Source organism: Cuculus canorus, chromosome 5, assembly GCF_017976375.1.
Source record: "Cuculus canorus isolate bCucCan1 chromosome 5, bCucCan1.pri, whole genome shotgun sequence".
NCBI lineage: Eukaryota > Metazoa > Chordata > Aves > Cuculiformes > Cuculidae > Cuculus > Cuculus canorus.
This window is the reverse complement of record NC_071405.1, coordinates 27,809,979-27,836,474: the sequence shown is the minus strand read 5'-3', so window position 1 is coordinate 27,836,474 and position 26,496 is coordinate 27,809,979. Positions and strand designations below refer to the sequence as shown.

Sequence of the window (26,496 nt, the reverse complement as noted above, 5' to 3'; positions counted from 1 at the left end):
GCTCCACTTTTAGATGGGGCTTAATGAAGGTACTATCTAATTGCTGTTTGTCAGCAAACCTATTAAAATATTCTAGGCTGTTTTATTCCAGAGATTTAGGGCCCCTTTTATTGAATGAAACCTTTGCAGTTATCGAGGAAAAAAAATAAAATCTCGTATAATTTTTACTTTTATTTGTGAAATACCTTACCAACATCACAGAGAAGAGGAAAATGTGGAAGTTGGTGAAACCTAATATGTGCTTAAAGTCTGATTTCTTTCCTTCACCCTGCACCATGGGCTGGGTTTTGCTTTACCTTCACATACTCAGTCCACCTTAAATTTTTTATTTTTGTGCAATGTCTGTGGGTTCTAGTCTTGAAATATGAAGAAACAGATTTATGGCGGCTGCTGGGCACAACAAATTAAGTTGACAGTGATGTATGAGAGCTAAATAGCATGATGATCCCTCCGTAGCGCGGCTGGACGCCTCCTGCTTCATTTGGCTCTTGTTAGGATCTGTTAGGCAGCTAAATAATGAAATTCTGCTGACTGATTTCTGATTTCTTTTTTTCTCATTTCACTTTTTTTCTGAAACTTGCATTTTCCAGACCCATCCTAATGCCAGCAAACTGCCCTTAAAGGATTCTTTCACTTATGATGACTACAGGTTGGTTGGTCTTTTAATTCTCTCTCTGTCTTTTTTTTTTCCTTAATATTTAGTAAACTGTGGGGCCCTGGAAATACTTCATTGGTGGGAAAGCCCTGTTGTTATTGAAATGCTAAATGTAGGATTTGATTCTAATTCACTTTCTTAATGAAGAAGAAAGTGAAATAAAGAAGCAGATTTTAATTGTTACAAAGGAATAGTCATTATGAGCAGTTAATTTAGCCAACTGTTACAGGTTGTCTGAGATTAGTAAATTAATTCATTGTTCCTTAAGAAAATAATTCAGTTGACATTACAGGAGGTTTGGGGTTATTTTAATGTCTTTTTTTTAATAAAAGGCTTTACCAGGGCGTAGTAGTGAAAACTAATATTTACAGTGGCAGTTGAACAGCATATCTGGAGAACATAAGTTGTACACTCTAAGTACGAGTGTCACTTAGAGGTACTATAGGTGGTGACTTGATTAAGATAAAAATAATTAAGATAATGAGAGCTTTAATTCTGTTAAGTGATTAAAATAGCATGAAGAAAAGGCACTCATGAGGTCTAACAGGGATTTTTATTGGCCTGGTTGTACTTCTGGATGAGTCTATGACAGTGGCATTTCCAAAGCATGCCTCCCTCACTCACGGTATTACAGAGGAATACACCAACTTGTGTGAGGTGCTCTGAAGTTTTGCAATTATGTTACAGCAATTAAAAAGAAACAAATTGCTATTATGTTTCAAACTGTGTATTAAAATTATCTGCAATTTTAACTTGCTTTTCAGAAATTAAGTAATTTCCATTTGATGGTGTTTTTGTAAGCAATCTGTCTTCTGAACGAGTCTCCTGATAGACTTATTCTGTGTGTTAAATACTTGTTAGTAGTAGAGTCCATAGAAGTTAAAAATTATTTTGATCTTTTTTTTCCCTTAAAAAAAATCCACAACAAATATACATATTAAGGCCACAACATAGTAAAACTACGAACACCTCACCCCAATATTTAATATTCATTTTTGTCTGAAATCAAGTAAGAATTATATCTTAGAAAACGCTGAAATGTTAAGTGTTTCTGCATATTCTTGTTTGAATAGGTAACTGGCATTTGATTTGCTTAGCCTGACTTAGAAGGGTTTTGAATGATGTTTGTGTGCTGAACTCTGTTATACTTTCTTCATTTTTTTATCCTTACTATCAGTTTGGGGTATTATTTGTTTTTGGTGTTTTTCCTCTTTATTCTGTCAAGTAGAAAATTTAGCAATACTGATCTAAGGCCGAAAGTTTGCAAATTGGAGAGAAGCTCTTACTGAAATACCATACGTGTGTCAGGTGGTGGCACTGGTTCCAAGTGCATGTGGTAAATAAGCTCTTGAGGGGAAAAATACCTCGTGGCTCTTAAGGAGAGTCTGCACAGAGATGAGAGCTATTGCTTTCAAGCAGTAGCTGTGAACTACTCTGGAGCCTGCAGGAATAGCTGACCCTGGTTTTGGGATATGTGGTAAGACGTGTGTATGCTGTGAAGGGCTGGGGAGGCAGAAGGTGACGTGGGAGTGGGTCCTGGGTGAGGTAATGGAAGGTATGACGGTTCTGTTACAAAAGAGCACAGGGAAGGGTGGGATTGCAGTCCTGATTTGGGAACCAAATGTGTATCTTGGAAACCCAGGAGCTGCTGCTTCTCCTGCAAGTGGTATTGCCTTCTACTGTTATGTAGTCAGTGTGATCTTTAAGAAAGCTAAATTTGGAAACTCCTAGCCTAAGTGGTTGCTTCATGTTGGACTACAGCCAATTGCATATTGATGTTTTGAACATTGACCATCTAATGTTTTTAATTTTCCTAGATGGGCGGTTTCTTCTGTCATGACGCGCCAAAACCAAATTCCAACAGAAGATGGTTCCAGAGTAACGTTGGCTCTAATACCTTTATGGGACATGTGTAATCATACTAATGGACTGGTAAGGATTTCTTCAGTGTTGCTGAAGGGCTTTAGGGCTTAAGTATTAAGCCTCTCAGCTGCCGTAGAACAGCTTAATAACACTTTTCATTATGCTTCTTAGCACAGGTAAGAAGTGTGTTCCCAAGTGACCCTAAAAGCCTCATATTTGAAAGAAAGATTTGTCAGTGAAGTCTGTTATGATAGGTTTTTCAGGAAGAACTTTCTTCATCTAGAAAAAACTTCAGATGTGATGGCATTCTTGCCTATGGTTATGTCTCATATATATGTGGTAGTGTACCTTTAAAAGTTTTCAGTTATGTGATCCCTTTTTCCAGCAAAATTTGAATATTCTTCTGACGTGGAATTTTGTGTTTCTGATGGCCTGAAAAGGCTCATAATACTGAACAGATCTGTACTGACAATGGGAAAGCAGAGAGTGACGGAAGTTGCCTCTTTGTAGCTACCACTAGGGAAGATGGTTAGAAATTTGCGACTAAGAAATACTGCCTGCTCTCCTAACCATGCCCAAGGAGCCTTGTTATGGAGACAGCAACAATGGGAACAAAGCCTATTTCAACAAAAACAGTACATCTGTTACTACATCAAAGAAACAAAATGCAAAAATACTACTTTAGGGCATATTAAACATTTAAAAGGTGACATATATATATATATATAAAAAAAAAGTTAGACCTGCTGACATTCTGGCCTACATGAGCTAGTTTGGAGGATGAGGTCTTGATTTCATTAACAGACTAGTTAATGTTGAAATGAGGAAATGGAAACCTGTAAGAGGATGGTTTATCAGTGTTATTTAGTCAGTCTTGTGTATGCTTCAAAGTTCATACACTCTATTTGTGTTTTTAGTAGAGAGTATTTATTGTATTTTTAGTAGATAATATTTATTGTAAGCGGTTATTATGACCATACTGTTCAAGTAATCTCGTTCTTTTGTGGGGGGGGTTAGCCTAAGCATTAGGACAGCAGAATGTGTTAATATTGGTATAAGAAAAACCTGATTTAAAATGAAAAAAGTATAAAGCAAGTTGTTTTTCACTTGGCTTATAGTAACAATGAATTAGTTTAGCTGACTGTAACAAATGCAGTACAGTAGGCAAGTCTACAAAGTTGCAAGTGTTTGGGGTTTTTTATTTTTTCCGATTAAAAGTTGGTTACCTGTTGTTCTATAACAATGGTTCTTTCACTCTTTGTTATACAGTCTCGTGCCTCTGATTTAGTAATAAAGCTTGTATGAGAGTCTCCAATATGAAGAAAATTGCTTAAAATTCAGAAATGTATATTTTTGTAATATAAATCTTAGCTGCAAGCATTAGTACTTCTAGTACCCTTTTCCTGCTGGGCATCTCTTTCAGATGCTTTTGCAGAGACTTGTCTGTATTCGTTAGAAAACTCTTAATGAATGCCTTCAAAGTTGGGATTAGAGGAAAGAGGAAGAGAATTAAGGTTCTGGGAGGGGAAAAATTAAGTAGCCTGTATTAAAAAAGCAGCTAGTTATGTTGTTTTAATCATTCAAACTTTTATTTAAATCGATAAAGTAATTTTTATTTTTATTATGCTCTTTAACATTACTTTTGATATAGAGCCAGGCTCTGGAGCTAAATCTGCTAGTGCAGTAGTATGTCAGGGTTGGAAGCATTTTTTTTATGCTGAAGTGTATCCTAAAGGGCAGGGGAGGTGCTGAACTTAAATGTTTTGCATGACTTTGCTCCTTTGTTTCATATTTCTACAGAAACTAGCTTAAATGGTTACATATTTAGGAAGGCTAGACAAATGTAATATTGATAATGGGCTAAGAAAAGCTACTAAACCTATTTTTATTTTGTGTAATTTCCTTGTACTACTAGAAATGAGGGGAAAAACTGCCAAGATAACTGTAAACTCCTAAGATCACTGTAAGCTGTCTGTATTGTAGTTTATGTTATTGTAGAGTGAGATGAGAGTAGGTTCTGCTCTAATCATAGTGCATCCCTTTAAAATATTGGGAATTGTTCTTCTTTGCAGGAAAGTAAGAAACAAAAGATAGTGTTGCATGCACCCATCTAGCCTCTCCAAACATAATGCTTAAATACTTCTTGAGCCAATCAGGTACTATAGATCCCTGCTCCTGCTTTTTTCTACAGGGCCTGTTTCCATGAGCTAGTTAATAAAATGCTCTTTGGGCTTTAACTGGAGCTAGGTCCATCCAGCTTTTTCTTGCTTCTGACACGATTAATTAGATCAACCTGCCTCTAAGAACTATATCAAAATGGTTGTCTTCACGCATTTCTCATTGTTATTCTTTAGTGGGATTGTATTTTGACAGTCAGAGGTTGATTACCAGTTCTGCCAGAGCTTTAAATAAGCTACGTTCTGCATGTTGGGCTGGGTCCATCCTTAATCACTGACCAAGCAGACTATTGCATGCTTTATACACAACTTGAAATTCATGTATCAGTGTGCCTCAGAACTAAAACTGAAGAGATGCAATTTGTCAGCTATCATGTGGGAAGAAAAGTAAACACCCTGTTAATTCTCTTACATTACTGCTATTAAAAGAAAGAGGAAATAAGAGTCTAGCGCTCCATTATGCTTTATAGAAAAGCCTTTTAGTAGCACTGCTGTTTGGTGGTTGGTTTTGTGGGTTTTTGTTGTTTTTTTTTTTTTTAACGATAAAAATAAAGAATCCCTCAAAATGGGCAGTACTCCAGTGAAGCATGCTTAAACTGTCAGAATCCTTCTCTTAACACACTGGAATTTCCTCAGTCCTTGAAAGTTTCCTATTCCACAGGCAACTGGAATGGATTTTTCACGTTCAGAAATATTTTATTGAGTTTGCACACTAAGAAAATTTCATGACAGGTCAAGTGCTATCGAGAGTTCCGTTTTTTGAATGGAAGCTACAGATTTTCAGAAGTTTACTATATTTGAACTTGGAAGCTACATTTGTCATAGTGAAGGTGAATCCTCTAGCACTTGTAACCTACAATTCAGGGTTAGATAACCTTCTGAGGATGAGATCTTAATTAAGAATTGTTCAGTGCAGCATAGTGAACATACACGTTTCTGTGTTCGAGTGCTACAGCCTGTGTTTTGCAGTAGGCTGTATTGCGTGACTCTTGTGTTCTCTTCTGATATCAGTGTACCACAAACCAATTAATAGACCTGAAGTGGTGGCATCCACATGTAGAGTGGTCCTGCAAACCTCCACAGGGTTGCCTGTGCTTGAGGCTACCATTTTGAATTTGCTGCATCACAGACAAGTTCCCCGTGCTCACTGGGAAAGCACTGTTTTGGCTGACAAATGCACGACCGATGATGCAAGCAGTCGAAAACTATTAACATCTAAGCCATCAATGAAGATTTTGGAATAGCCTTGTCTTTGGACAAACTGCATCCAAGATGGGAATTGGGGTATATCAACTTAGAAAACAAGTATGTTTTCATTTACAAAGGCTGAGAGAGATTCTTTGGCAGCTTTTAGGTTTTTCCCTAGGCCTAGGGGATATTTTTCCATAAGTCAGTACTGAATTCAGAATGCTTATTGTTCAGCAGCTTGTGTTCCATCCTGTGACTGCATCTGTCCCTGCATCTTTGGTAGTATCATTCAAGAACGTGCTGCTTGACGCATTTTAAAAGTATTACATTTTTAGGATAACTTTACTTGTTAGTGTGACCACTTTACGGTTTTGTAATTTTTTTCTGGAGAAGTACAGGTTTGTTAAGAGAATTTATCCTCTTCCATTGCCTGCTACCATCAAAAAAAATCCTTTTAGCATTTTAAAAGTATTACATAACTTTAGATAAAGGGATTATTTGCAAGTAAATTATAATTCTGTGAAGATTGTATCCCCTAAAGATCCACAGTTATCTAATCCTTTTTCATTGAGAGATCAAAACTGTGCTGGCAGTTGAAGGATAAAGCTCAGCGTACGGAGCTGTCACTGCCTTGCTCCCTTGGGCCTCATGGGAGTGACTGAAAACTCTGGAACTTTATAACAAGCTGCTGGCTTTAGCATGGGACTGCCTGTGGTCTATGGAGGGTAATTTCCTTAGAGCCTTCCAATCTCTTCAGGTGAGTTATTTCTTCCCTTAGATTTCTTTAATGGAAACAATTTTTGTAAAAGAGATTTCTCAGTAATTGTAAAACAGTTGCTACCAGCTATGTTATATTGTGCAGGGAAAGAAACGTATGCAACTGCTGTTGTTAATACCTATTTCCAAAATGACAGTGTTTTGTCAGTGATGGGGGAGATAAATATAAAATGCTAAAGGTGCTTTTGTTACTCTTTCCTTGGTTAGATCACTACAGGCTACAATTTAGAAGATGACCGGTGTGAATGTGTAGCACTTCAAGATTTCAAGGCTGGAGAACAGGTAGTGTGTACAGTTATCTAATATAATTGTTCTTAATCTTTGTGGACACACAGTTTTAGTAGGGAAGTGGTGTGGATTAAGCCCTACTACATTTGAATCTTAATATGCTGAGATACTTTTGTGTAAAATAACTACCAAACTAAGTGCACATTTTTCAGAATAAGATGTTTTCTGTTACTTAGTAGACCACAACTTCAGGTGATTCTGAGTTCTGATATTGTAGGTAACTAGTTGTAATACTTAATCACTGATAAATGCACAAACACAGAGTTTGGTATTCTTTATATGGTTAATAAAAAGCCATATCCGAAGGACCAAAGATAAATGTATTTTAGATTTGAAGCATCACTTCGTCTGCAATAGCAGATCGTAGAATCTTTCTTCAAAATGTTGTTGGTTTGTGTTTCTTGTTAGTCCTCATTTAATGAGAGGTTAAATGCAGTATAGTTGCCAGTCATTTTACCCATGTTGCCATTCCTGTACTTTGTGAAAATGAAGGACCTAAAAATATACCTACTGCCTTTCACACAGGCCTGCACACATGTAAGTACCCCTTCATTCTGAAATAAGAAGTACTAAGGGGCGAGCCTTGCAAAGATGCATGGAACAGTTCAGAATCTGGTATTTTGTTCTGAACTGCTAAGAAACAATGAGTGTTAAAATTAGTGATACGTTAAAGACAGTGGCTCCAGAAGTGTAGGAAATCTCTGGCAGGAGGGTTCCGGTGCCGTGTCAGCAGCCAACCTAAGGCCTCAACTGTAGTAGCCCCTTGTTCAACTACTGTTTGTTCACGTGTAGTCAGCATGGCCAAAAAAAGACTGGCTATGAAGCGTTCTGAAATGTTTTGAAACTCAGTCTCTGAGTTACTACCTTTAGTGTATTATTTTGCCAGTCTTACGCTTAATAATATTTAGATTTTCGTTTTTCTTATGGATCGTTATCTTCTTTTTTAACAAAGATGTGTCTGAAAAATTTTTTAAGTATGTCTTCCGAGAGGTATATTTATCCTCATTGCTATGCTGGGGTTTACAGTGATTGTGTGTTTTTTGTGTTGCTCTTAGAATTTGTTATGGTAGTCAAATATTTGCCGTTTTTTCCAATACTAGTATGATGAGTTAAAAGGGGTCCACAGTTTTTCCAGAAGTGATCCAATTTATAATTTTCCACAGCTGGCAGTGGATGTGTCACATAGCTGTTCTGGCTGCTCTCTCCATTTCAATTATAGAGGCTTCCTCTATTTCAATTTTATTTTAGTAGTTTTACTTTGTCTGCTATTTATCAGAATTTTTTAAAAATTTCCGTGCAGACTTTAACTGTTATCGACATCATTAAAGCAGTTTAATTATAGAGTGCTTCAGTCTTTTAATATGCTATGCAGATGTTATTTCTTACAGTTTCAGCAGGAAGAGTGTATGCTCCTTGCTTTTACTACTAAAATATGTGAGGCAGCAGAAGTCCACAGAATCTGTCAAACACTGGCCTTGAATAAAGCAACTTTCTCGTTCTGTTTTATTGGCTTTTTTTTGTAAAACACTCCTAGAGTGTTTTACAAAGGGCAGACTGTATAATATACACACGATATGAGGCTTTTAGTTTAATATGAGATGTATCACTTTAGGTTTAAAACCTGAGAGGGTTAGTGGTTCTCTCCTTAACCGTTGTCTTAACATACTTGGGCAGGTCTCTTGTTCCTTATAAGAATGTGTTACGGTATGATGTTTACTGTGATTTAGTATAATACTTATGCATTTAGTGCTTAGGATACATAGTTCTAATCTAGAATTGAAAACAAAGAAAGTAAATAACGTTGTTAGTGTTGTTGACCCCTTAAGAGCACACTGTGCTTTTCCCTGTCAACTAGACGGGAGTGGCAGCTTACAGGTATCCAGAGCATTGCTGTATCCTAGGGTTAAGGAGGGAGCTCTGTAACTGTTGAAACTTTTTTTTTTTCTGATTGACAATTCTGTTATCAAACAAAGGGGAAAATACCCTCTTGATGCAGGAGAAGACAATTGCTACTTGGACCTCTTGTCCCATGTACTTCATGCAGCCTAGCCCCGAGTTAAACACTTCTTGGAACTCCTTGTTTTCATGTGGATTTAAGGAACCAATTTACTTTAGATAAAGTGTTCAGAGTAGAACACAAAATTGAATGCTGTCTGAACAAAGATCAGAGCTCTCTTTGTGATATACTTTGGTATATCCATGCCTTAAGGTAACATTACAACAAAAGCAAAGTTGATCCATCAGCGACATAGTTTACTGTTTTTCGTGGATGTTGGAGGGGGAGAAATGACCCCAGAAACAGCATTTCTTTTAATAAGCCCTCCTTGTCTCAGATTTTTTAGCCTTTGAAAGGCATAGGATCTTTGAAAGCTTATTAATATATACCGGTATTTTATGATTGTGTAAGAAAACAAAGCATTTTTATTTTGAACTGTAGAATAAACTGTTCTCGTTTTTCAAAGTCTCTCATCTACATGGATATCTTTACGTGTACCTCTGTAGTGTATTGCCACACCCTATACAGCATTTGAATTGATATCAGAAAACAAAGTATGTTTCTTTATATAAATATAAATGTAAATGTACCTTGTACTCAGAATAGTAACTCTTTCAGGAAATAACTTTCAAATTATGTCAGTTTTGTGTGCTGATGTTAAGCTTTTTTCCCGTCCCTTCACTTCTCTTTTCATCCTTCTAGATTTACATTTTTTATGGCACTCGGTCAAACGCTGAATTTGTGATCCACAGTGGTTTTTTCTTTGATAATAATTCACATGACAGAGTGAAAATAAAGCTTGGCGTGAGTAAAAGTGACAGGCTGTATGCTATGAAGGCAGAGGTCTTAGCTCGTGCTGGTATCCCAACGTAAGTAAAACACAATGCCGTGGGTTTTTAAAAATATTTCTGAAGTTTACAGTGTCCAGTAGAGGATATAGAAAGCTGTTCTGTGATAGTTTTCTTAGGTGTAATATTCCTCCTGTTTGTATAGCAAATTAAAGTTATTGTAATAATATTTACAGAAGTTCTCTGAGCTATATTTTCATCTAATTTGGACCATATATAAGGAAAAAGCCTTTGCTTTAATAACCATTTGAACAAACCCAGCAAGGATTAATTTAAAGCAATCTGTGGTTTTTCTTTGTTTCCTATCCCTTGCAGACATACTACAATGTTCAGTATGTGAACCACAGCATTTTCCTTTAGTCTTTTCAGTCCAGAGGGTACAGTTAGAAGCAGCAGACGTGAAACATTGCATTTTCATGAATTTATTATGAAAGCCATATAAAAATAATTGTAAGTGTAAAATTGTAGAGATAATTGTTCTTTTCAGATACAGGCTAGGGAAGCTTTTCTTCAATTTGAAGTATTATTAACTAATTTTTTGAAAGTTACTTCTGTAACAGTGCATTTGTTGTATTCTTTAAGGTCTTTAGTGTTGAAATAAGTTCAAAGGTAAGACAATAAAATGTGCATTTACTGTTGCTGTTTGCTTCTTTCTTTTAGTAGTTCTAGTGTTTTTGCCTTGCACTCCACCGAGCCTCCAATTTCTGCCCAACTTTTGGCTTTCCTTCGAGTGTTTTGTATGACTGAAGGTAAGAAGTTTTATGGAGACTACCTAATTTATGTTTGGTTTGAGGTTGTTTTTTTTGTTGTTTGGTTTTCTTAATGCAGGAATGCAATAGATATTTATATAAAATATTAAGTGAGGAGATTGTAACAGTTGAGGAGTTGAGGTTAAAAGGGCTAAGCTGGTGAGAAACCCAGTGTTTGGCCATGTTATCTGAGGGCATATTTCAGTAACAGTCCTTTTTGGAACTCCTAAAGCATATAATTTTTTTTTATTTCATTCTCCCAGGCTGTTGTGAATGAGTGATCTTTGGAGATTGATCTTTAATTCTTTGCTTTTAAGATGATTCAGAGAACAAGATCATGTGAAACATAGGGGCTGACGTGCTTAAAATCATAGCACATTAGCCGTCTAGAATCTTTTAAGTGTGGAATTAGAATGTTCTGTAAGAGAAATATGGAAGAAACATTTCAAAGTTGAGTATTTTCAATATTTTGGTAATGCATAATCTAAAATCAACTTAATTTGCAAACTGCCTTTGTAGTGTTTGTCTTACGTTAGGGGTGTTTGTGGGGAAAATATATGTAAAAAATAATAAACATTTGCCTAATTTGCGTATGTGAAACTTCCGATTTAATGTCTGTAGTAGCTTTTTGCTGGTTAGATGCAGTTTTGGAGGTTATAGATGTGACAGCTTTTCCTGACAGTGAGAGAGTTTCCTTGTAGTTAGGGATGCTGTGCAGATGAAGTGGATTTTAATACCAGTAGCAATACTGAAGTTCAGTTTTTGCATGTGCTCCATTTGCTTTCTTTAATAAAAACAACCCACCTCATTTAGTGTCTTACCTTCACTCCATCCTGTCATCCATCTTTTAGAACTTACTAAGAAATTTGAATAGAATAGTTCAGTTAGAAGGGGCCTACAATGATCATCTTGTCCAACTTCCTAACTGCTTCAGGGAAATAAATTCAAGTAAAAAAGACTTTAGGATGCTGATGAGGGGGTGAATTTTGGCTCGGGGAAGAAAATGTGTCTAGTAAACATTTTAATTGCATTGCTCTGATATATGATTGTGCTCAAATTATTCATATGTCTTAAGTGCTGTATAAGAGAACTGTTTATTGAGAAACTACATGCAAGTGGTTTGTGAAGTCTGTTGTAGCTGCTTTGCAGGAGTGAAATTTGGTAACTAAAAGATTTATGGAATTTGTGTAATGTCAAGGAGCTGACTGAAACATTTTCTACTGTGTGAGGTTTGCTTGATGGATGTCTTTTCTCACCAAATGTACGGAGTTTCTGCTGATGAAAATGATTAGGAAAAATAATCTGTGTGTTTGCACACTTTGGCCTGTTCCTCTTATTATCAAAAAGTTCACTGAACTCTTCTCCCTTTGATTTATAAAGCATTATTCAAAACATTCTATCTCACTGTCACAGAGTTACACTGTGTATGAGAGCCTCTTTATTTCTCTTTATTACTAGAGTCTCTTTAATTTCAGAGTGGAGCACTTATCTGGAAGTCTTGAGGTTAGCAATGTCTCTTTGAGGAGAATCATAGAAATAACCAGCATATCTGATAATTGTTATTCGAGGAGAAGTTTTTGTGTTAGCTGTTCAAAGCTATAGTATTGAAAATAAGTCTTTCTGCAGTTTGTCAACTGACAAAGTGAATGATGAGATTGTTTTAACAGATTGGTTTTATACTTATTGCAGAAGAGCTGAAGCAACATTTGATAGGCGAGCATGCCATTGACAAAATCTTCACTCTGGGGAACTCTGAATTTCCTGTTAGCTGGGAGAATGAAGTTAAACTTTGGACATTCCTAGAAGCCAGAGCATCCCTTCTTTTGAAAACCTATAAAACAACCGTCGAGGTAAAATTATCATTACCTGTAATTTAAATGTCTGAAATGTTTTTGTATTATGATTGGAGGAAAAGATATCCAGTCCCCCATCTTGTCTTTACAAACTTCATTCTGCATGTTAGTACATAATTCATTCAGTACTATTTAAAGTGTAGAAACAGATTTGCATTATCTAAGGAAAATGAAATAAGATTGCAAAAAAGAAAATTTTGTTAGTATAATTTTGTTAATGTCTTTTTTTCTTTGATTCTCCAAATAGAGGCTACCTTCTTTTTCTCTGCAAGTGGAATAGGGAATCAGTTTCAGCTTGTCATCTATTAGTTGCATTCTCCAGACTGCAAAGAAATGTGCTACAATTGCAAGTGTATAAGTGAACCTATGTGTCTCATGTACTTGTGAAGTCTCCTGACTTCGCTTGTTATGCGGGCTGATCTATGTGGGGAAACTTTTGGTTTCTTTCTGAATTCTTGACAGACTTCAGTGGGACTCTGTGCAGACCGGCTCATTCATATACGTCCATTTGGATCAGCCTGAAGAACCTAGTGTCACTTATTGTTAACATACAGAGAGAAAAGTTGAGGGATTTTATGTTGGTTGTTACTAACAAGCTTGCTTTTTCTTTTCGAACAGGATGATAAGTCCTTCTTGGAGACCCATGACCTTACTTCACATGCAGTCATGGCTATCAAGTTGCGCTTAGGTGAAAAAGAGATCTTGGAGAAAGCAGTAAAGAGTGCAGCTGCTAGCCGAGAGTATTATACCAAACAAATGGCAGATGGAGCTCCACTTCCTAAGTATGAAGAGAGCACTATTGCCTTGTTGGAGAACACTGTGGCAGACTCTAGACTCCCTATTGTCTTGAGAAACCTAGAAGATGTGGAAGAGCAAAGGGACTTAAAGATTGGTGAAGCTATTGATGCTGAAGTTGCAGAGAATGGGTTTGTAAATGGTGAAAACTCTCTATTTAATGGGATCAAATCAGAAAGTGAAAATCTAAATAAAGAGAAAAGCAACAGAAAGACTGAAGATGCCAAAGAATCTTCTTCAGAAAGTACTTATGAGGTTAAAGAATAGTCCTGAAGTTTTACTTTCTTGTGAAATTAAATTAGCTGAAGTTTATGAACAGTGCATTTATGTTGGTGTGTTTCTTTGTTAACATTTCTCTTTCTGCAGAGAAAAATGTTTTTGCTGCTTTATATAAAAATGAGTTTTTAAGTTATTTAAAAGATTTAGCATCCCTGTTCAATTAAGATTGCCATCTTGCTTTCAGGCAAAAACTGGGGAAAGAGGTGCCTTTGGAAGATTTTGCAGCCCTTTGTTGAACCAAATGTATTTTCTTCCTGGGGAAGAATTAAGCTCTTCTATCTGCTGTGCTTTTGTTGTTCTGTCACTCTGACTACCGAAACTAAAAGCTTGCTCTGCCTCCTGCCAAGAAAAGCAGAAGGCAGGACTGAGTTGGTATTCGGCATGAAGGTGGGAGAGCAGTACAGCAGAAAACTGGATAAAGAGGATCAGAAACGTGGGAGACTGGAGGGAAAACCTGTTTAAAATCAGGTATGCCAGTCCAGAAAAAGGTAAGGTGGCAACCTTATGATTTGTAGTTTTAAATGATAAAAATCCAAATTATGTACACTTAAAGTGATCTCAAAATATTTCAGTTTACTATATTTTTAGTTTACTCTATGAAAATATCTCACCTTTCTTCTTCAGTCAGAGCTAGGCTGCTAAAATACAACATTCACCAACTTTTAAAGGCTAATGACTTTTTACTTCCAGGTGGTACCTTTTATTTACAAGGTTGGCAGTGCTACTGGGGAGCTTGAAAGCAGATAGGCCAAGCCACAGCTTTAAACTGTATTGTTCAAAGTGAGGTCACTTCCCACCTTCTTCAGGTTTCCACGACTAGCTTCAGATTTTCAAAGCTACATTTTTGACTAAACATTAAAAGGAAAATATGATTAATATCCCTGTCTGCTACTCCTTCATTTTTGTGTTGTTGGATGTACCATTGAATGTGACACGGTTGCCTGATCTTAATCAATCAATCTTCATCGTTTGGTTAAGATATTCATTAATACTGTTTTCTTGAAGGAAATGGCAGGCATGCTAATATATTTTTGACCCGAGTCCAGACCAGCCAAATCTGCAGTATGCTTTGCCATTTAGATTGTTTCTCTCTGACGCACATTTCTTGGGATACCTCCACAACTGAATCAGATCTACTGTCTCCAGCAGTTTGTCACCCTCATACTATGTTTTAACTTCTAGATGGAAACAATACAATCCTAGTACAGTGCAATATCGGAATAAGGATGGTTCCAAGGCTTGATATTGGAATTACCTGGGTATTGGGAGGAGAGGAGGGTGGAGTACTTTTATTTTGTGGGTGAGTGAAGAGAAGTAGCAAGTGATTTACTTCTGTTCTCAATGTTAAGGACTTTATCTTTTGCCTTTGTATCCTTAAGTTCAATACAATGGATAGAATGGACAAGCTTGAACAATTGTTTAATGCTCAGTCAATGTTGCAACCTGCTCATCTGAGATCAGTTGCAGTAAAATGTCTTTTGGCATATTCATAGTTTTATAAGATTTTGCTTCTTTTGTACTGCAACTTGGAAAATGTGTTTTTGCATAAATCTCTGGTGCAATACACATGATAAGTAGTGATTTTCTTTCAGATTGTCATAGCAGTTTTGGTGTTCAGCTAGTATCAGTGTGGGGAAAATAGAAAAAATAGTTTTTTAAAAAATATTTCACTAAGAATGGCATGTTGCCATCGCACCTTGGATATTGCTTCACCACTAACAAGATGCTGGACCAGTATTTTTGTAACTATATGCTGCCATTGGTAGAATGTTATGAATTGTTGTCTTGACAGTTCAAATGTTATACAAAAGTCATTACATTTCGGTTCTTATTAGGACCAATATTCCATTTCTGTTTCTGCCAGTTACGTACACAACATTGTACTAAATGTTATGATGCAATTCTGAAACTAGCCTTCCCTGAAAATTCTAACTGTAATTAAGAATTTAAATGCTTTGATTCAATCTGATACACTGTATTTTGTTCCAGTATTTGCTGATATCTATGGCTTAACAAAGCCTGTGGTCACCACAGGACAGAATGTGTGGGTTTTCTTGAATAAAATATAGTTCTACCATGTCTCCCCTAGTGAGTGTATTATACAAACAAAACCTCTACCTGCTACTGACAGCTGCATCTTTTGGGGTCTGTGGGGAGAGGAGTAACAGTCCAGGTGTACAGATAAGGATTAAAGGAGAAGTAGCTTGCGAAAAAAAATAAGAGGGATCCTAGTAAGCAGAAAAGGAAAGGGGTCTGTTAAGTACAAGGTTAAATTCTTACTCTTCATATCCTACTGTTATTTAGAAAAATGTTGCGCACACAATAAAAATTGTGAGTAATCTAATTTTGTAATTTGCATTTTTCCTCTGTGCATGTAGTGGTTTCTCAGAAGCACTAACCTAAAACTTAAGCTTCTGAAAACTGAGGTGGAAACAAAAAAATTTGGCACTGATGAGCCCTTATTACCATCTGTCATGAAAACAGACCTTTCAAAGCATTTTAAAGTTAACTTTCTTCATAATGTTTGGTTAAGAGGCTGTTCGCACTAATCCCAGGCTAAATGCCAAATCTTGCTTCTGTTTAGCTAGCTCTCTGAAGCATTCCTGTAAGAAAGACATACTTGGATTTCTCGGACTGTTCTTCAAAAACAAAATGGGGGGCAAAAAAAACCCTTCTGAATTTTACATGAACCTACTACTACTGATGGATCGTTCCCCTAACAACCTGCAGCTGCTTTGGCTCTATGCTGCATGAGGATGTCTGTATAGCCCTGTCGATAAAGTCAAATATACGAAATAGAGCAACAACCTCCACTCTGAAATAATGCCTGTAAAGTATATAAATGTAGCCTAAGTGCTGTCACGAGTATGTGCGAGCTGAGAGCCTTGTGGCTGCAGAAGTGAGACGTTTTTGGTATCGTGGCTAAAATAAGTTGGGTATTAGCATCTTGGCTAAAATAAGTATTCCTTCCTTTGGACATTGTTGAGAGGCTGTATGTGCAGAAAATCTATGCAACTCCACAGTAGCTGTGTTGTGGAGGCTGATTTGCCTTGAGAGAGGAATGGTCATAATGGACTTGTGAGACATGTTTCAAAAACACACTGGAAGATTTAGATTACACAAAGTGTTCTTTATTTCATGTTAGGAAATGGTACTTAATATCTGCTGCTGCCACTTCTGTTGCCTTTTTTTTAATAGAAAGCCATGTGAAGTAATGAAGAAACATAATTTGAAGTGTTTCAGTCTGACACATCAAAAATGCTCCCCAAATCCCTGGCTCTTTTCTGATTTTATGGACCAAAAGCTGATCCTTGCTGTTTCTTGTGTTCTGTGCCAAACGGGATTGTTTAGACAAAACATTACTCTACCAAATATATCTGATGAAGCATCCTTTAGATATAAAGATTTTTCACTGATCTGTGTTGAAGTCAGATATGAGCACACGACTTTCACGTAATTACCATCTATATTTAATAGTTTCTACCACGCTTCCTTCTTCAAGTGTGTTGCTTACTGTACCAAGTACTGCATGTAAGTTGATGACTCACAGTTAGAAGAGCTTCTTTAGCATTTCTTGATCTCTATGTCTATTTCCTAACGAATGCCACAAGTTTGGAAACGATGCGGAGGATTTCTCAGTTAAAATTAAAAAAAAATCTTAATCCATATTTAAGAAAAAAGAGCCACAAAGGGTCCTGGATTCTTTTGGGGTTTGTCTCTCCTTGCTTCACTGGTGTATTTATTTAGTGTATTTCAAAACTGAATGAATGACTGCTATAGAGTTGGTGTAAATGGCATTTAAGCTTTAGTAATTAAAATCTATGATTATTTGTGTAGTGAAAAACATAAACTGAAATATTGCCAAAGCACCTATCCTATGGTACCAAGCAGAAACTAAAACACTCAGTTTTTTCCTTTTTCTGTAGCCTTTTCCTGAATAAGGAGTGCTCCAATACTTAGACACCTGGATTAGCAGTAACAGGCTTAGAAATTTGCTTGAATAAGCTGTTTTGTATAGCAGCATACATTGGGGGGATATATGGTACTTGTACTTCTAAGAAAATGTGATTTTTGCCATGCACACTATCTTTAGTCATTAAGAGTCATTGTTTTCAATTTATGAGGACATCAAACTTGAAAATTTACAAATTAAATGTTTTTTTTTTTTTTCATATTTTCATAGCAGCATGAACAGGACTTGGCAGTTTACAACAGCAATCAAGTTGGTTGTCAGTTTTCGTATTGTCCACAAAGTGTTCCATAGTCACTACTGGAGTGGTTGGAAACCAGAAAACATTTGACATCTGCCTTTGTCTCTCTTAACAGCTGGAGCTGGTGCCACTTTTCATCATTAAAGATTAAGCTAGATAGAGAAGGAAAGCAAGGAGATGTCCTTTCTTAAGTGGAAAATAATAGCTGGACAACTGAACGCTAACTTGCTTGTCTCTAAATCAGCGGTTGCTGTCCTGAAGAATAAGCAGCTGAGGAATTATTTCAGTGAGCGTTAAAATAAAAAAGAGTATCTCCAATTAGTACTGTTTAAAATCTGTATGAGGATAGGGAATAAAATCTTGCATGTGTGAGGAATGTTGATTTTCCAACTGAATCATCATTACTAACCTGATTGCCTTCTGTGACAAGGTGACCTGTTTGATGGATGAGGGAAAGGCTGTGGATGTAGCGTACCTGGACTTTAGTAAAGCCTTTGACACAGTTGCTCACAGTATTCTACTTGAGAAACTGTCTGCCATCGGCCTGGACAGATGCACCCTCTGCTGGGTTAAAAACTGGGTCGATGGCCGGGCCCAAAGAGTGGTGGTGAATGGAGTTAAATCCAGCTGGAGGCCGGTCACAACTGATGTCCCCAGAGCTCAGTGCTGGGTCCAGTCCCATTCAATATCTTTATCAATGACCTGGATGAGGGGATTGAATGTACCCTTAGCAAGTTTGTGGATGACACTAAACTGGGAGGAAGTGTCGATCTCCTTGAGGGTAGGGAGGGTCTGCAGAGGGATCTGAACAGGCTGCATCACTGAGCTGAGGCCAATGGCATGAGGTTTAACCAGGCCAAGTGCAGAGTCTGCACTTGGGACACACAAACCCTGTGCAGTGCTACAGACTAGGGGAGAGTGGCTGGAAAGATGCCTGGCAGAGAAGGACCTGGAGGTGTTGGTCGACAGCGACTGGACATGAACCAGCAGTGTGCCCAGGTGGCCAAGAAGGCCAATAGCATTTTGGCTTGTATTAGAAATGGCGTGGCCAGCAGGACTGGAGCAGTGATTCTGTCCTTGTACTCAGCACTGCTGAGGCCGCACCTCGAATACAGTGTTCAGTTTTGGGCCACTGTAAGGAAGACACTTCCAAAGAAGGACAACAAAGCTGGTGAAGGGGCTGGAGAACAAGTCTTATGGGGAGTGGCTGAGGGAACTGGGGGTGTTTAGGCTGGAGAAGAGGAGGCTGAGGGGAAGGCCTTATCACTCTCTACAACTGTAAAAGGATGTTGCAGAGATGTGGGTGTCGATCTGTTCTCCCAAGTGGTAGGACAAGAGGGAATGGCCTCAAGCTGCATCAGGGGAAGTTAGGATTGGACATAAGGAAAACTTCTTCACAGAGAAGGGTTATCAAGCACTGGCACAGGCTGCCCAGGGAGGTGGTTCAGTCACCATCCCTGGTTTAAAAGGGTGAGGTAGATGAGGTGCTTGGGGATATGATTTAGTAGTGGACAGGTACGGTTGGAGCTGATGATCTCAAAGATCATTTCCAACCTTATGATTCTATACTTATGCACAGAATCAACACCAGCCAAATTAGACAACTGAACTTAAATACTTAACATTGTCTTTTAATGTTAAGCATACATTGCTGAAAAATGGTTCAGCTTGGCAGCCCTGAACACACAGGTCATTTGTCCTCCAAATAGAATCAATGGGGCAAAAAGCAAGTTTCCCTGTAACATTTCACTGCTCTTCTGCCATGTGGCAAGACCAAAAGTAGCTAAATTCCAGCATAGTGCCTTGTTTCACTTACAGATGTTACTGGCAAGGTGACCTTGCTTTGTTTCAGCCTGGGACCACCTACCCATTCTGTAGATGTACTTTCTGTCCATGAGAACTGTCCTCTTGGTCAGTCCATCCATGCTTGACACAGTGGTGTGGAAGTCAGTAGATTCATAATAAGCTGCATGTTTGGATCTGTGCAAATGGAGTATTTTTTTGGTTTTAACTTTCTTTTTGTGGATTTGATTTAAATGTTCTGTAGTTTGTTGTCGTGTTTACGGAAGTTGTCTGTTTCTCCTCTATAGGGCTGAAATTTGGGAACCAGGTAGGTTTCCTGCATCCAGCAATTGCTTTATGGTATAGTGTTAAGGCAAATTAATTTCCCTTTGTTTTATTCCATGCTGGTTTACCACTTTCAGTGGTGTTAGTAACTCAGCCAAGATTCCTAATTTCAGCACTAATAAGTGGGGTTGTATACAGATTTGTGGTCCAAAGGTATGAATAATGTGCCTTAAAACTGAATCTCCATACCAAACCAGAAAAGAACAGCTTCCTATGAACTGTAAAGGAATTTTTAGACTAACTTGAAAATCTGTAAGAAAGCCCCACTGCCTTGCAGCAATTAATTCAAGTGATTGGATGCTAGGAATGGTTTATTATAATTACATACAGGTAGTAATTTATTAGGGTGGCTGTTTCTTTTGGCATATGTCAAGAAGGTCAGAGTTTAGACTTTTTTGGACATTAACCTAGTCTTCTGAAACTCTGAAGTTCCACTTTTTGGTCATTAATTTCATACATGCTGAGATTGTGACAATTAACCCACTTAATAAAGGTCAAGTTTCACTTCTTTCCAATTTCTGGAACACTTAACTTTATTCCTTCTTGAAAATGGGCAGATACAGAATGATAAATAGTTATTAAATGAGAACAAAGATGTAGTTCTGCTGTCAAGATACTATTGAGCGGTTAGTAACAAAAGGACCAGAACTGCTGTAGTTTTGAAGTAAAAGAAATGGAGTAAAAATGCAGGAAAATGAAATAGAAAAGCATAGATCACGGTAAGCTGGTTAAAGTAATTCCACTAACATCCCTGTTGACTTACTTCTAATTATGCAAGTACATAATTTGCCCCTTTAATTTTTTTCACATACACGTGATTTTTCCCCACAGCTCTAAAGCAGTGTCTAACCACAGCTGAAAGGCATAAACAAGTAAAGTGAATAAGGAAATGGTGGTGGTGTTTTCAGATGACGAAAGCCTAGCTATACTGCATTATAATAATATCTGTATTCCAGTGTTCCACAACATTAGATAAAAATCAACTCTTCTGTGTAGTGGCATCAGTTCCTGAAGGATGTACTGGTACATTGGGTGTCTTAAACTATCATTTAAAAATTAGAACTGATGATGTAGTTTTTGAAACTTCTGAAACATATCTATCAAAAAGCATATTTAATACTTTTATATTGCATCATCTATTGAAGAAGTGTTTGCAGAAGAGTCAGAAATAGTAATTTTCTATGTTAATAAAAATATTGCACTTTTATTATTATGTCAATGCTGAGTGATTTTTGGAAACCTATTTTTCATTTACATTTTTGTGTAGTTTTTAGGCGTCAACTGAGATTGAGTCCTTCTGGAGTATTACTGCAGCAGTTTTATAGGTTAATGCTGAACACTTCAATGCAGGAATGACACAAATATCGTTGAAGTAAGAAGCTATGTACTGAAAACAATAGTGTTCCCTGTATTTTTTTTTTTCACTAACTAGTACTAGTACTAGTTATCCAAACTTTAGAAATGGAGATATCACTGTTATAAATTCTTAGTCCTGTTTTGTTGAACCTGCAGATCTGTGCTTCTGAACAGTCTCCTTTCAAGTACTGGGGTACCAAGTATTTCACGCTATTAACATGTACACCAATGTAGCTGCAGAGTGTTCACAGGAAAGCAGGGGAGGGGCTCTTTATCAGGAATTTCAGTGACAGGGTGAAGGGTGGTCGTTTGAAGCTGAAAGAGGGGAGATTTAGATTGGTTATTAGGATGAATTTTTTTACTGTGAGGGTGGTGATGCACAGGAACAGGTTGCCCAGAGAAATTGTGGATGTCCCATCCATGGAAGTGTTCAAGGACAGGCTGGATAGGGCTTTGAGCAACGCGATCCAGTGGAAGATGTCCCTGCCCATGGCAGGGGGATTGGAACTATGTCATCTCAAAGGTCCCTTTCAACTCAAACCATTCTATGATTAAATGAAATAATTCCCTCCTCCCCCCCCCCCCCGCCCCAAGCATGCACTTGAGGTACTCTGCCCCTTCTCTCTTTGAGAGGAGTTATTAACCTGTGTTAAAGCTGTCTAAATGCTTGCTAGTTAGTAGTGATACTTGTGGGACAGATGATTTACAGCCACTTGATTCAGAAGATTTTCAGCTAAGGCTAAGTAATAATTTGAAATGATCGTATATTATCTGTCATAAGAAGCCAATACACAGCACAATGATAGTTTTCAACCTTGCTCTCAGCAAAGTATATTAATCTTTTCTTTAGATTTTACTTTTGGGAGTAGCAATAAACTCTGACAGAACAGTTTGGTCATCTTAAGCTGAGTTTCAAGGAGCAGCAGCGTGTTTCCTCGGTGAAATGAGGTTCAACAGGTAGAACTTCAGCCTAAAACTGATGTGCAGTCTTGAGGTGGACAACATGGTTTTGCACACCAAGAAATTAGCTAGCATTTTCACCATCTTTCTCCTTTATTAAGAAAGCTATTTTTGTTGTTCATATTCAGCAACTGTATAAAAATAGGCAAGTTTTATATCTTGGCAGGAGTAAATGAGAAGCATGCATGTCTCTTTTCATATCCTTGAATATCAAAACAAGACAAGCCTATTTAGGACCTAGAATTTTATTCCTTAACATATATTTGCATCACACGGTGAAGACATTCACTTCCACGGCACATTTTCTCCCAGTGGTTTCCAAATGCCTTGCAGCTCTCTCAAAGCTGAATTTTTGCAGTACTTTTCTGACAGAAAGAAGGAGGCAGAGCCTGAATCTGTGGTTCTGGTCATGAGATAATAGTTTTGTTAACTGTTTTCAGGATCACGTGAAATAGTTTTGTGAACAAAGTACAAGATTGTTTCTAGAAAGAGGAAAAAAATATGTGCCTGCTATGTGTTGAGAACAAATGTTTACTAAAATAAGCAGTTCATCTTTAGAAATAGAAAATCATTAAGCATTGGGTTTTTTCTCCCTAGCCATAGTTTTGGGGAAGAAAGTAACGCTGTAACAGCAATGCTAACCCTTCCCCAAAGACAGACTGGCATTCACAGGGTTAATTGTACCTGTTGCAATCAGGACTTCTTCTCTGCATCCAGTGATGGCAAATGCAAATAAAGTGTTAACTTGGAAAGCACTGAGGAACACGATACGGTCTGGTCATGATATTTCCAGTGAGATATAAAGAACCAAATAGAGACAACGAAGTTAAGGTGGAGCTTCTATATAAGAGTCCCTAAAGGCTTTTTAAGGGAAAGAGTGATTGTGGCACAAATAGACGAAGCAATGAAAGGTGCTGCAGGGAAAGGCATAGCTAGTGGCTTCAATGACAAAATATTCTCCGAGGAACATATTGGTTTAAACTGCACTTATCTGCAGGAAAGGGTGAGATTTAGCATCTCTTCCTCACGTAGAACATTTCTGATAATACTGGCTCTGTCAAAGCATCCGTATTGTGATGTTTCACAGCCGATGTGTTAAAGAAACAGAACCTGGGCAGTGACGTTACTTGTTTCTTAAGCTACATAAGTAATAAGATTTTGTTATTCAGTTTCAAATTTGACACAATGGCAGCAAAGTGCAAGTTCCTGTACCTGGGTTGGGGCAATCCCAAGCACAATTGCAGGCTGGGCAGAGAATGGATTGAGAGTAACTCTGAAGAGAAGGACTTGGGTGCATTGGTGGATGAGAAGTTAACATGAGTCATCAATGTGTGCTTGCAGCCCAGAAAGCCATCTATATCCTAGGCTGCATCAGAAGAAATGTGACCAGCAGGTTGAGGGAGGTGATTCTGCTCCTCTACGCAACTCTTCTGAGACCTCATCTGGAATACCGCACTCAGTTCTCAAGTCCTCAGCACAGGAAGGACATGGATCTGTTACAGGGAGTCTAGAGGGAGCCACAAAGATGATCAGAGGGCTGGAACACCTCCCATGTGAGGAAAAGCTGAGAGTTAGGCTTGTTTAGCTTGGAAAAGCAAAGGCTCCAGTGAGACCTCGTAGCATTCTTCCAGTACTTAAAGAGGGCCTACAGGAAAGCTGGGAACGGGCTCTTTATCAAGGAGTGTGGTGATAGGATGAGGCGTGATGTTTTTAAACTGAAAGAAAGGAGATTTAGATTAGATATTAGGAAGAAAATTTTTCACTGTGAGGGTGGTGAGGCCCTGGAACAGGCTGCCCAGAGAAACTGTGGATACACCATCCCTGGAGGTGTTCAGGGCCAGGTTGGATGAGGCTTTGAGCAACCTGATCAAGTGGAAGGCATCCCTGCCCACAGCAGGGGGGTTGGAACTAGATGATCTTAAAAGTCTCTTCTAACCCAAACCATTTTGTGATTCTATGAAATCTCAGAGGTTGCTGAGTCCCATGAAAATCACCAGCCAGGTAAGTGCCTGCCTTGTGAACTCACATGTGTTTAGAGAAAAACCATGGAAACAGCCCCAATCACAGTTCACAGTCAAACATGAGAGCCAGAATAAAACCATACATCATTCACAAAATCAATTTAAGTTGAAAAGCTCTGGTTTTGGTTTGAAACAATCTTTTATTTAAGAGTACAAGAAAGTAAGATTTAAAGACTTCAACCCATTTCTTTGCAATGTTGAAGCAAAAGATTCAAAATGATCAATATCTTAGTGACTTTTTGTCCTTTGGTTCAAATGGTCAAGAATGAATTTTGCTGTGAATTGAAGAACAAATGTGGATCTGGATTAGAAAGTTGCTTTTTGGTCCAGCCCTAGTCACGTTCATTCTTCTCTGTGTAGGAGGACCAATGTGAGTCTGAAGGGCAGGGAACCTCAAACTGACCCAACAGAACATAGTTGACCACTGACACTTCATGCTATAGCAAACAAGAAACCCACCACTCATGAGGAGCCTGAAAAGGCAAAGGACTGGTCTTAATGTTTCAGATTTCTGTTAAAGGAAACAGAAAAAATTAAGAAGGTATTTAGCCCTCAGCCTTAAGATTACAAGCAGATTCAAACTGAGAAGGAAGCTAGAAACTTATGCCATGGTTAGGTAATTAAACGGTTGTCTAGGGAGAAAGGCTTTTGCATTGCTTTTGATGCTTTTTCTATGCATGACAGAATGGAAGTTCAGTGGTCTGAGCTGGATATCCTACATTTCTTGAAAGACCAGTCAGACTAAGTCTTTGATAACAGACTCATTAGTTTGGCAATAGGGAGCTTGAGGAAGTATGCATAAGTTTCTGTACTATTTTATTTTATTTGACATTGGTTTTTTTGAAGATCTGAGCATAGTTACAATTTTGATAGGACTCCTAAATGATTAAACTTACCATGTATCTTATAAATGGCTTTTGTAGTCTGCTTCAGGTTTTTCATGTGTTGGGTTTATATCAGGTAAACTGGAATAAATGCAGGCTCCTGACTTCCACCTGGTTCTCAGTATCCCCATAAACACTTGCTGGCAAACTGAGTTGACTCTCTACCACTTGAAATAGCTACTAAATAAGGTCCACATGCTTTCAGCTTTCTGACTTTTTGGTCTAATTACAATCAAAATGGAGCATGGAAGTGGTATCCCAACTTCAGTAAAGGCTGATACGGCTGTCTATCATCTTCAACCTTTGCAGGCTCCTAGGGAGTACAGCTGCTTTGGTCAGCTGGCCTTTGGCTACAGGACCTCATCACTTACTAACATGAAAGAGGAGAACAGGCATAAAGCAGGTACCACTGAAGTAGTTGAAAAGTGGGATGAAAAGGCGCATAGAGTGCAATAGTAGTGATTTCAGTTGAAAATGTAACCTCAAACATAGAAATGTTAAGTCTAATAAGCCTAAAAATATGAAGTGTGTCAATTTTCCTGCTTGTTTAGGTTTGCTCCTTTTTTTTTAACATCTTCATATTTGCAAGCTCACTAAAGACACCTGTACCTCTCTGGTAAGGGGATAAATATGGTACTTACTGGAATGAGATCTCATTTTGTTCTGTTTCAAACCAAATAAGCATGCTTTAGAGATCATGGGAAGTCATTGAAGGGACTTACCTCCGAAGTTAACAAATCAGCCATAGAACAAAGGGAGAATAGCTCTTGTTCAAAGTCAGTACTTATAAAAATGCAGTATGTTGGCACTTCAAATGCCATTTTTTTTCCTTTGTAAAACATGCTTTGGTATTCTGGAGCAAGCACCTCATTCTGTGGTGCAGGAATCTCTACCTTTGACGTCCCTCCTTCTCCTTCCATTGACATGTAGAAAAAACTACAGCATGGACAGTCTTTGTCACTTCATTCTTCATACCTGTAAGCAGAGTTTCATATGCTGTATGACTTCTATCTGGTTCTGGTCATAGGAGAAGATTATTTCGTTTGTAAATGTAAGAACTGCAGATGGACTCAGTGTTAGCTGAATCTCAGGCCAGAACCTTAGACATAGGCTCCAGATTATCCACTCAGCCCACAAGATGGAACAACTGACTCCAAACGTGCGTGCAGAAGTGCCTGACTTCAGACATGACCAAGCCATGCTCACAGGATAGGTGCATCCCTGATTTCAGCACAAGTGGTGTCACCGTTTTTGTAAGAAAGGACTTGACCTATTCCTGAGGGGTCTGGAAAAGAAAAACAATCCCTAACTCAAAAGCTGTTCTGTTGTATTTCTGGCCGAATGCTGTCAGGCAGTGGCTGGTACCATGTTCAGAGCACTCCTTAATTCTCTCTCCTTCACTTTATATTTATCTCAGTTTAGAGAGTGTGATTTTTTTCAGTTCATTATGTTCTGAACTGTTATTTAAT

The 26,496-nt window shown here is 37.9% G+C and overlaps 1 protein-coding gene across 4 annotated transcripts in view; it reads left to right on the top strand.

Moving 5' to 3' along the window:
* Positions 1-15,549, top strand: part of SETD3 (SET domain containing 3, actin histidine methyltransferase) — a 62,639-nt gene extending 47,090 nt beyond the window's left edge. For all 4 annotated transcript variants that reach the window (XM_054067400.1, XM_054067402.1, XM_054067399.1 and 1 more), the window contains 7 exons: positions 591-649; positions 2,473-2,587; positions 6,868-6,942; positions 9,647-9,813; positions 10,453-10,541; positions 12,231-12,391; positions 13,013-15,549. In XM_054067400.1, coding sequence (XP_053923375.1) covers positions 591-649; positions 2,473-2,587; positions 6,868-6,942; positions 9,647-9,813; positions 10,453-10,541; positions 12,231-12,391; positions 13,013-13,456 — 1,110 coding nt within the window. In that variant the 3' untranslated portion in view covers positions 13,457-15,549. The remainder of the gene's footprint in view (positions 1-590; positions 650-2,472; positions 2,588-6,867; positions 6,943-9,646; positions 9,814-10,452; positions 10,542-12,230; positions 12,392-13,012) is intronic.
* The last annotated feature ends 10,947 nt before the right edge of the window (positions 15,550-26,496 follow it).